Source organism: Acanthochromis polyacanthus, chromosome 8 (genome assembly GCF_021347895.1).
Source record: "Acanthochromis polyacanthus isolate Apoly-LR-REF ecotype Palm Island chromosome 8, KAUST_Apoly_ChrSc, whole genome shotgun sequence".
Taxonomy (NCBI): domain Eukaryota; kingdom Metazoa; phylum Chordata; class Actinopteri; family Pomacentridae; genus Acanthochromis; species Acanthochromis polyacanthus.
In genome coordinates, this window is record NC_067120.1 from 27380349 (window position 1) to 27392748 (window position 12400).

At 40.2% G+C, this 12400-nt stretch overlaps 1 protein-coding gene across 7 annotated transcripts in view; it reads right to left on the bottom strand.

The window, feature by feature from the left end:
- pot1 (protection of telomeres 1 homolog) overlaps positions 1 to 12400 on the bottom strand; it is a 132653-nt gene that overhangs the window by 8192 nt on the left and 112061 nt on the right. For 6 of the 7 annotated variants that reach the window (XM_051951558.1, XM_051951559.1, XM_051951560.1 and 3 more), the window contains exons 15-18: positions 11463 to 11665; positions 11154 to 11289; positions 8370 to 8452; positions 751 to 845 (exon numbers count right to left, since the gene is read on the bottom strand). In XM_051951558.1, coding sequence (XP_051807518.1) covers positions 751 to 845; positions 8370 to 8452; positions 11154 to 11289; positions 11463 to 11665 — 517 coding nt within the window. Of the gene's footprint in view, positions 1 to 750; positions 846 to 6333; positions 6640 to 6798; positions 6908 to 8369; positions 8453 to 11153; positions 11290 to 11462; positions 11666 to 12400 lie in introns of those variants that run through there. The other variant, XR_007943623.1, reaches the window with a different exon arrangement.

A 12400-nucleotide genomic window follows, 5' to 3' on the forward strand; every position in this document is an offset into this window, starting at 1 on the left:
TCTGATCCTGCTCTGGATGCAACTGCTCCAGTATCCACAGTGTATTAGTATATAGCTCCATGTATTGCCCTCTCAGAAGCCTTCAGTCCAGCCATGGTTTTATGCTGAAAAAGCTCCTCCTTGCTCAGAATAATAATAATCTGACTTCTGACACTTTCACTTAGTTCTGATGTAATGTTTCCCACTTGGTCATACGACTTAGTAAACAATGTTCTTCTGGAAACTGGATACACATCAAATATTTCTAACAGGTGAAGAATGACTATAGGTTGATTAGTTGAACAGATCTCAGGTGATTCAAATTCAGCTGAGTGTCATCTGAATGTCACTTTAATGGAAACTCAATGAGATCTGAAATGTATACGGTGGAGTTCACACGGTCACTGCACTAATCTGCTTCAGTTTGTTAACTGAGCTACAAATACAGTGGAAATCTAATTTAAGTTGAAAATATTTGTCACTTTACATGTAAGAAGTTGTTTTGTTGTAAAGCGTTTCTAAATTTTCCATGTTTTGATGAGGGTCAGACCTTTGATCCCACAATGGTGAAATAGAACCTGTCCAGGATGAACCCTACCTTTGTCCGAAGTCACCTGTGATAGGCTCCAGGCCATTGCAACCCCACAGAGGATTAAGTGTTGTATAGAAAAAAGATGGATGGATGGAATTTTGAAATGGGTAATTCTTCATGTGAGCAAATTTCATCTTATCTGGAATGACTGGGAACATTATATATGATCTGAAACTCACAGCGTCTCTCCACAGGAAGACCTCCAGAGTGTCAGTAGCATCCTGCAGCTCCAGCTTCATCAGCAGGACGAACTTCAGCAGCTGAACGCCAAGAACTGCAGACCCAAAGGTCAGAGAGGGAAACATATGATTTATTTCAGAGGAAAACTGCAGCCTAAACAGACCTGATATCAGCCAGAGCATTTTAGAAACTGCAGTTAGGAGGAAGGCAGAAGATCAAAAGACAGAAATTAAAACAGAACAACACATCAACGACAGCCAAGAAATACTATTGGTTGTCAAAATAATGTGACAAGTTTTCTGGTGTTTTCAAGGTCCAGAACCTAACCAACTGTGATGTCAGAAATCTAAGGTTGTGTTTAAAATAAATTTTATTATTGGAAAATGTAAGAATTCCCAAAATGCTCAATCTTCTTGGACACCAAGGTAATGTCTTAATATGTCATGTTTTGTACAGTCCAAACAGAAAAGATATCTAGCTCCCAATGAGAGAAAACAGTAAAGCGGTGAATCATTCAAGTCGAAAAAAAAATGCAATTAAAGCTGCAAGCAGCGTTGGTCATGTCCTCGCATCCGAGCGGCCTGGCTGGCCTGGCTGGCGCACGCATGTCCACCAGGTGCTGGTACCTCCGAGAGTGTAAAGTTTCATCCATATTGGACTACGTTCAGGCTAGTTACGCAACACTTCCTGTTTCATGGCGAGAAATTCAAAATGGCTGCCAGGTGTCACACGGATATGATTAGAGCCAGACTCTGATGACACTTGTAAAATTTGAGACAGATTGGAGCATGTACAGGCTAGTTAGGCAGCACTTCCTGTTTCGTGGCGAGGAATTCAAAATGGCCGCCAGGTGGCACTATGACTGTCAGTGTATATCGGCCTGTGTATGTGACTGTGACCAGACTCTGATGACACTTGTAAAATTTGAGACAGATTGGAGCATGTACAGGCTAGTTAGACAGCACTTCCTGTTTCGTGGCGAAGCATTCAAAATGGCCGCCAGGTGGTGCTATAACTCTGAGCGCATATCGAGCTATGGATGTGATTGGGACCAGACTCTGATCACACATGTAAAGTTTAAAGCAGTTTGGAGCATGTACAGGCTAGTTAGATAGCACTTCCTGTTTTGTGACGAGGCATTCAAAATGGTCGCATTCCGTGGGTCGCCATTTCCACGCCCTCAGGCTTTTGCGGAATGTTTTGATAACTTTTGATCACCCATGACTGGAGTACATCCTGGCCAAATTTCAGCTCTCTCGGTGTTAGTGTGTTTGAGTTTGAAAATGTCAAAAATGACAACTTTGTCCAAAATATGAATCAAATTGAAAATGGCTGCATTCCACTGGTTGCCATGGTCACACCGTCAGACTGTTGTGGACCATTTTGATAACTTTTGATCACCCATGTATGGTTTTTCATCCGGACCAAATTTCAGCTCTCGAAGGGTTACACTGCTTGAGTTAATAATTATTGAAAATGTCCAAAAATGACAAAATATGAATCATATTTTAAAATGGCCGCATTCCGTGGGTCGCCATTTCCACGCCCTCAGACTTTTGCGGAGCGCTTTGATAACTTTTGATCACCCATGACTGGAGTACATCCAGACCAAATTTCAGCTCTCTCGGGGTTACGCTGTTTGAGTTTATAGCTTTTGAATAGTGTCCAAAATCGACACAAAATTGTCCAAAATATGATTCCCAATTCAAAATGGCCGACTTCCTGTTGGATTATGGGTAATGATCCAAGAGGCTTTTTTGTGTGTCTTGATGAGTTAGATATGCATACCGAATTTCGTGGCTCTAAGTGAAACCCTGTCCGGGGGCTGAATTTTCTTAATTTTCTAGGGGGTGCTGTTGAGCCAATTTGGCACGCACGTGTGCCATTCCCCAAAAATATCAAATTTTTCGATGTCCCTGATGTGTGTGGCGATTTTCACGCATTTTCATATATGTTTAGGGGGTCAAAAAGGCCAATTTCCAGGCTGACAAAGAATAATTACAGCTGCAAACATCGTTGGTCGGGTCCTCGCATCCGAGTGGCCCGGCTGGCCTGGCAGGCCCATGCATGTCCACCAAGTGCTGCTAAAACTGAGAGTGAAAAGTTTCGGCCAGATTGGACTACATACAGGCTAGGTACACAGCACTTCCTGTTTCATGGCGATAATTCCAAAATGGCCACCAGGTGTCACATGGATGTGATTAGGGCCGGACTCTGATGACACTTGTAAAATTTGAGACAGACAGCACTTCCTGTTTTGTGGCGAGACATTCAAAATGGCCGCCAGGTGGCGCTATGACTCTGAGTGTATATCAACCTATGGATGTGATTGGGGCCGGACTCTGATCACACATGTAAAGTTTCAAGTAGTTTGGAGCATGTACAGGCGAGTTAGACAGCATTTCCTGTTTTGTGGCGAGGCATTCAAAATGGCCACATTACGTGGGTCGCCATGGCCACACTCTAAGTACCCTAATAATATTACCAGACTGCAGCAGCCTTTTCTAGAAGGACAATTCCCTACAACCAGTCTGACACACAGAGGCTGCAGCCCACAACCCACAAGTACTTGTGCCAACATCTCAACACCACAGGGCACCCTCAGGAGTTCCATGTGTATAGCTCTGTCTTTAAGAGCTATTCTGACATCACAACAGCAACCTACACAATATTAAGCATATGGGCTTAATATTGTTGCTCATGTATCTATCTATCTATCTATCTATATACACACTGCTCAAACAAATTAAAGGAACACTTTGAAAATACATCATATTTCAATACGGGGAAAAAACAAACTGGATATTTACATTGATATGGACTGGATAATGTGTTAGGAATGAAAAGATGCCACATTGTTTGATGGAAATGAAAATTATCAACTTCCCAGGAGGGCTAAATTCAAGACACCCCAAAATCAAAGTGAAAAACTTATGTGGCAGGCTAGTCCATCTTGCTGAAATTCCTTGGCACCAACTCAAAATGGTATTCAGTAGTTTGTATGGCCTCCATGTGCTTGTATGCATGACTGACGATGTCGGGACAAGCTCTGAATGAGACGACAGATGGTGTCCTGGGGTATCGCCGCCCAGAACTGGACCAGGGCATCGCTGAGCTCCTGGACAGTCTGAGGAGCAACCTGATGGTGTTGGATGGAACAAAACATAATGTTCCAAAGGTGTTCTATTGGATTCAGGTCAGGTGAGCGTGGGGGCCAGCTAATGGTATCAGTTCCTTCATCCTCCAGGAACTGCATGAGTTGTCTTACCACATGAGACTAGGCATTGTCGTGCACCAGAAGGAATCCAGGACCACTGCACCAATGTAGGGTCTGACAATGGGTCAAAGGATTTCATCCTGATACCTAATGGCAGTCAGAATGCCATTGTCCAGCCTGTAAAGGTCTGTGTGTTCCTCCATGGATATGCCTCCCCACACCATCACTGACCCACCACCAAACCGGTCATGCTGAACAATGTTACAGGCAGCATAACATTCTCCATGGCTTCTCCAGACCCTTTCATGCCTGTCACATGCGCTGAGGGTGAACCTGCTCTCATCTGTGAAAAGCACAGGGCACCAGTGGTGGACTTGCAAATTACTGTGTTCTATGGCAAATGCCAGCCGAGCTCCACGGTGCCAGTCAGCGAGCACAGCGGGCACTAGAGGACGCTGGGCCCTCAGACCACTCTCATTACATCTCTTTCTGATTGTTTGATCAGAGACATTCACACCAGTGGTCTGCTGGAGGTCATTTTGTAGAGCTATTGCAGTGCTCATCCTGTTCCTCCTTGCACAAAGGAGCAGATACCTGTCCTGCTGATCGGTTGAGGACCTTCGACAGCCCTGTCAAGCTCTCCCAGACTAACTGCCTGTCTCCTGGAATCTCCTCCATGCGCTTGAGAATGTGCTGGGAGACACAGCAAACCTTATGGCAATGGCACGCATTGATGTGCCATCCTGGAGGAGTTGGACTGTCTGTGGAACCTCTGTAGGGTCCAGGTATCGCCTCATGCTACCAGAAGTGACACTTACCCTAGCCAAATGCAAAACTAGTGAAAAACAGTCTGAAAACATTAGGAAGGAAAAAAATGTCAGTGGCCTTCACCTGTAAACTCATTCCTGTTTTGGGGGTTGTCTCATTGTTACCCCTCTAGTGCATCTGTTGTTAATTTTATCAACACCAAAGCAGCTGAAACTGACTAAAAAGCCCCTCAGTTACTTACTTGACCAGATCAGTATCCCACGTGTTTCACTGATTTGATGCAATACTTAGATTAAAAAGTGTTCCTTTATTTTTTTGTATATATATATATATATATATATATGTATATTATGGCATGCCGTTTAGGAAATTATATATTGAATGAAAGTCGATATATATATATAATGAAACTTGATATATATATATATATAATGAAACTTGATATATATATATAATGAAAGTCGATATATATATATAATGAAAGTTGATATATATTGAATGAAACTTGATATATATATAATGAAACTTGATATATATATAATTAAACTTGATATATATATATAATGAAACTTGATATATATATAATGAAAGTCGATATATATATATAATGAAAGTTGATATATATATAATGAAAGTTGATATATATATAATGAAAGTTGATATATATTGAATGAAAGTCGATATATATTGAATGAAAGTCGGAATATAGAATGTTCAGATTTTCATTCCATCTATTCAAAGTTTCATTCCATATATTCAGACTTTTTCCTACTGAGCCCTGGAAGGACATGGCAAACAAAAACAGGAACCTTATTGGACATTTGCTCTTCAGATGAGCTCTTCTGTGATTATCTATCCGTCTTCATGGTTGTCACAGGGAACGGCGACTACGTTTGAGAAAACAGGTAATTTTTAGAGATGATTTGATTCTGAACACTGAACGTGTTAGCATTAGCTTAGCTACTTAGCTTCGACTACATTTGCATCCCTACATAGCTTAAAGGTTAAACACATGCACCATATGTTGATGATAATGATAATATCTATGTTTATCTTTATAGCTGGTCTTAAGGCTAATTACGAGGCAGAGGTCAGCTGCTGCCTGGACACATCCATGATCACGCCACTGGTGGGACACAACTGTACTGGATTTCAGCTGAAGGCTGCTGTTCTGTCCAAACTGAGACATTTTTATTGTGACATACCCTCCACTGTTGTTAGCTTTTGATTCAATAAATTTTTTTGAGATGAGGAAATCACTATTGCATGTTTCTAGTTAAATACCCTACTTTTATGATATATCAATACAGCATGCACTTTTTATATTTTCCATCAATTTCACCCAAAAGTTGAATAACTATTTGTGAGCAGTGTATGTAGACACATAATAGAAGCACATTTCAATATATCTGCTGCAGTAGTGCAGTTTATCTACCTAGATTGGTGTAACAGTAAAAAAACAACAATATATGCTACTGATGTTTCTGACTAAAATCTGCTTGAAAAGCACAACTGCTTATCTGTCAAAATGTGTGTAACAAAAGTGTGTACTGAACACTGAATAAAGTCTCTGTAGATTATAGACAAAATTTGCATCTCTCATTCCAAATTTCTGTTTATTCACCCAAAGTGCATGGGTAAAATACAAAACAGGTGAAGTACTAAAAAAGATTTATTTTCTAGAAAAGCCAATAGTCAACAATGCAGTTTAATTCTGGGACAGTTGCTCCAGCACCGACACCATGCGTCCCATCAGTGCAACCAAGGTTTTCATTCATTTTCTGGATGTTCTGGAGAATGGCAGAGGTCACGTCTTGGTGTCTTCCGATCTGTTCCAAGAACCGTTCCTCTGACCTCTCCAGATACTGCAGAGGATCCACAGCAGCTTCCTGGTTCCCTTTTCCTGCATAAAAGCACCAGAAAGTACTAGTTGTCAGTAATTATTTTCTATTTTCATAAACACAGTTAACTTAAAGTAAATGTTCTATTTTGTGATTTTAGGATGGGTCAAAAGATAACATACTGATCATGTTGATGTCTGCATAGTCTAAACAGATCTTACTTGATTTGGTCTGTAGAGAGGAGGACAGCGTGGAGGAGCTGCAGGACGGAACCAGTAAGCTGCAGACTGGTGCTCCTGGTAACTGGACCTCATCATCCAAGGCCGACAACTAAATAAAATGAACAAGACATGCTGTTGATAGCATCTGTAATACAAATGATTTTATCCATTAACTGATTTATTGCTTTGTCCATACAATGTTAGAAAGTGTTACAAATAATACCTGTAATAATTTCCAACAGTGATAAATGCCTTGTTTTATTTTACAACAAAAAACACCAAAAGCATCTGTGTATAAGAAATCAGTGCATTGGATTTCCACATCTGCAAAGCTAGAAAATCACACATCAGAATTTTACCTTGAAATTATGAAAATAGCTGCAGATTACCAGTACTCTTTACTTCATTGTGTTAACTTGATCATTTGAATCAGTTTTTTAGACTTGTATTACTGATACGAAACATAATCAACACATAAATTAAAATGTGTTCGCAAAGAGTTCACTGGTTCTTCAAGGAAAATTTCAATGATAACCATATAGTTCAGTAATATGATTAATGGGTCATTGTGTAACAGCGTGGGAGGTTCTGAACACAGGTCTGGTAATGAAATATTGCTGCTGCTTTCCTCCGGTTTTATAAGGAGTTGTTTCATAGCTTGTTAGCTTACCAGCGGCTAACTGGCTGGCAAACAATAGTTCAACGCCAACCTCTAATCAGTGATCCGGTGTCCGGACCGCGTTAGCTGGCGGAACGTTCATAATACTGATGTGGGACTGTTGTAGCTAGCGTATTCATAGTAGGATAACAGCAGGATGTTGGAGAAATAAAACTTACCATTATCAGGATCGCTGGTCTGCATGGCAGACTCTTAGCGCATCGCACTGCTTGAATGTCTGTGTATTTCAGGCCGATTTCAAAATAAAACTCAATAAAATTCTCGTCCGGGTGAGTGTCCTTCATTGTCGCTTCGCCATACGGACATGTCCCTTCCGGGGCTCGGTAGGAAAAAAAGATTTGATATATATATAATGAAAGTTGATATATATATAATGAAAGTCGATATATATATATATATATATATATAATGAAAGTTGATATATATATAATGAAAGTTGATATATATATATAATGAAAGTTGATATATATATATAATGAAAGTCGATATATATATATATATATATCAAGTTTCATATATATATCAAGTTTCATTATATATATATCGACTTTCATTATATATATATAGACTTTCATTATATATATATATATCAAGTTTCATTATATATATATCGACTTTCATTATATATATATCAAGTTTCATTATATATATATATCAAGTTTCATTATATATATATCAACTTTCATTATATATATAATTTCCTAAACGGCATGCCATAGGCATGCCATAGTGTATATATATATATATATATATATATATATATATATACACACATATATAAGATACAAAACTGTATCTGTTTGGCCATATGCAGCAACACAACAAACTGGAAACAGACAATTTAGTGTGAGCCGTTTTCTGTCTCTTCTCCACCTCCACAACTCTGCCTCACCTCCTGCAACGATCTTCTCATCGATCACCTCGACTCCCTCAGCACTCGGCTCCCTCAATACAGTCTCAGAGCACCGCTTACACCTACAACACACGCACACATAGGAAATTATTAATGAGTAGAAGTCGCTGCAGGAGTTGCCATTACTGGTCGCAGATTGTGTGTCTGGCATTTGGGGGCTCTGTGGACTTTTGAACAGTAACACACTGTGTAACAGAGCACAGTGTTCAAAAGAAAAGTTGCCTTTCACAATCAGAGATGCTCCACAATGCTACATGATACATAAGCCCAACTGCGAAATCATCATCTCAATATTGTCTTCTTACTGATCTCCATCAGTGTACACAACCAATCAAAATTTTGGACACACCTTCTCATTTAATGTTTTTTCTTTATTTCCATGACTATGTACATTGTAGATTCTCACTGAAGACATAAAAACTATGAATGAACACAAATGGAATTATGTAGTAAGCAAGAAAGTGTGAAATAAATCAAAACATGTTTTATATTTTACATTCTTCAAAATAGCCACCCTTTACTTTGATTACTGCTTTGCACACTCTTGGCATTCTCTCGATGAGTTTCATGAGGTTGTCACTACAAATGGTTTTCCAACAGTCCTGAAGGAATTCCCAGTGATGCTGAGCACTTGTTGGCCCTTTAGCCTTCACTTTGCGGTCCATCTCATCTAAAACCATCTGGATTGCATTTAAGTCAGGTGACTGTGGAGGTCAGGTCATCGGACGCAGCGCTCCATCACTTTCCTCCTTGGTCAAATAGCCCTTACACAGCCTGGAGGTGTGTTTGGGGTCACTGCCCTTTTAAAAAATAAATGGTCTAATTTAACGCAAACCAAATGGGATGGCAGGTTGCTGCAGGATGCTGTGGTAGCCATGCTGGTTCAGTGTGCCTTCAGTTTTCAATAAATCCCCAACAGTGTCACCAGCAAAGCACCTCCACACCATCACACCTCATTGTCCATGCTTCATGGTCGGAACCACGCATGTAGAGACCATCCATTCACCTTTTCTGCAAAGACATGGCGGGTGGATCAAAGATCTCAAATTTGAAGTCATCAGATCAAAGCACAGATTTCCACTGGTCTAATGTCAATTCCTTGTGTTTCTTGGCCAAAACAAATCTCTTCCGCTTGTTGCTTTTCCTTACTAGTGGTTTCTTAGCAGCTATTTGACCATACAGGCTTGATTGGTGCAGTCTTCTCTGAACAGTTGATATAGAGATGTGACTGCTACTAGAACTCTGTGTGGCATTTATCTGGGCTCTAATCTGAGGTGCCGTTAACTTGCCATTTCTGAGGATGGCGACTTGGATGAAGTTATCCTCAGCAGCAGAGGTGACTCTTGATCTTCTTTTAATGGGACAGTCCTCATGTGAGCCAGTTTGGTCGTAGTGGTTGATGGTTTTTGCGACTGGACTGGGGATACATTAAATTGTTGTTTTTTTTTGCAATTTTCTGGACTGACTGACCTTCAGTTCTTAACATAATGAACTGTTGCTTCTCTTTACTTGGTTGATTGGTTCTTGCCATAAATTGGATTCTAACAGTTGTCAAATAGGGCTGTCAACTGTGTACCAATCTGACTTCTGCACAACACAACTTATGGCCCCAATCCCAGGCAAGAAATTCCACAAATTAACCTTGACAAGGCACACCTGTGAAGTGAAAACCATTTCAGGTGACTACCTCATGAAGCTCATCGAGAGAATGCCAAAGGTTTGCAAAGCAGTAGTCAAAGCAAAGGGTGGCTATTTCGAAGAATCTAAAATATAAAACATTTTTGCTTTGACTTATTTCACATTATTTTGGTTTACTACATAATTTCATATGCATACATTTATAGCTTTGATGGCTTCTGGGAGAATCTACAATGTAAATAGAATAAAAAAGAGAACAAAGAAAAACCATGAAATGAGAAAGTGTGTGCAAACTTTGACTGGTAGTGTGCATGTTAGCTGATCAGAAAAGTACAGGATGCATTATCCTACTAAAACAGGTCACTGCAATCATGGAGCACTATTGCATTGAAAATCTGTTGGAAGAAATGTTTTGGTAGGTGTCAAATTTACATCTACATTTATGTAGCCTTACATGTAGCAGGGTGATGCACTGTGCATTGTGATTCATCTTTTCCATTACCATTGTTAGAATTTTTGGTGACATTATGCCACAGATTCTTTGATGAGACAAGAAAAGATAATCCTTCACTGCTACCACACCGGGGAAATGTACATTGTTACACCATCAGCATTATTATATTAGCAATAAACATCTGTATTACAGTAATAATAATAATATGTACAATGGATGGCTTCACCCTCTTTGTACCAGTGCCAGCAGGTACTCACCACTGCTGACCAACAACACCATACAGGCCTTTCTGAGATGTTCTGCTTCCATTGTCTGTTAATTGTAATTTGATTATTGTCTGAAATGCTCATCCAAGATGGTAACTTCAAGGACTAACTTAAGATCTAATATATCCCAGGCCTTCACATGGGCCATTGATAGATAAAGATAAGAAAGGTGTCTGCTTCATCTGAGTAGTCTCTTTGTTATGCTCACCGGAATATGTCTAAGGTCATTCAGAGACAGTATTTCCACTGCATAAGTTCTTTACCAAAGAGAACTGAGGAGTTCATTTTTACATTGCAAAATGTCCTGCCGACGATCCAGTGCATTTGGATACCGAAGCATCCAAAAACACATTTCTTAATAAAGCAGTAACTCTACTCTAATACTGTGTGAGGCTTATCACTGACCCGTAGTGTCTCTTTCTGCCTCTGAACAGAAAAGGTGCTGACAGGTCAAGCAGAGTAATCTGACGTCCTGATGACCTCACTGGGATGATGTTCTGGGAGCTGGCTGCTAGTCGACACATTTCCTGAAGAGTTGTACCTACAAGACACCAAGATCTGTGATTTTAGGATAAAAAGGAGCAGCCTGTAATGGTTTTCTGTTAAAGAGCACCTGTCAATCACCTATCATGACACTGCCCATGCCTAAGGTCCTGATATAACCCTAACCCTTTCGAAAAATACCCCTGTGGACACATTGGTTCAGAGTGTTACCCATGAGGAAGATGAACTCCTTGGTTTTGACTTCAGACATGAGCTGTTTGGGCTGAAGAAGTGTCAGAACTCGATCTGGGGACCCTGGGGCATCTGTGAGGAAGGCGGACAGTAACGCCCATGGTGGGGCATTACAAGGTTCATAGTCACTGGATGCCTCAGAGAAGATTCCTGCCACCAGCTCATCATCTGGGATTTCCTGCCTGAAATGAGATATTTTAGTTCATTCAAATAATAATCTGAATATCTTACAAACCAAACTTCTTCACTGCAATTATTTACACTTGCTGAAATCAAATCACCATCCAATGCCTATAAAAAGTCAGCTCAGTCTGTGGCTGTCCCCTGGACTCCATTGAGGTGCTGGGAGAGAGGAGGGCTCTGTATATAGTCTTCTACATATAAAAAAGTTATTCTTGTACTTTCTTTATACTTTATCTTTTGGAGCTGCAGTAGCAGTGAACTTTACCCACTTTGAGTTCAAAAAAGTAAGTGAAAACAGAAACTATAATGTTTTCAAATCATATTTTATTGTGCTGCAGTTGACACACTATAATAAATAGCTTACACACCAGAACGCAGCTGGAAACACACCGCATGTTGCATGCCAGTGTGTTTCCAGTTGCGATCCGGTGTCTTTTTTCCCAGAGCGGGCCGCAGCTCATTTGCAAAAAGTAAATTGGACTTCTGTTTTGCAAATTTGATGCGGCGTGCTGAGATTCCACGCGTTGTGAAACTGTCCTCAAACATCTGAATTAGTCATCGGTGAACTAAAACGAGGACAGATTCAGCTGCTGCACACCTCAGCCTGTTTCTCACCTCAAATGCTTTCAGAAATATTTTTCAAATGGTTTCAGAAATACTTTTCGCTGAAGTGTTTTCGAAATAAAAGGGAAAGTTTTCGTCTGAGCCGCTGTGTTTTTCCAACTCGTCTGCCG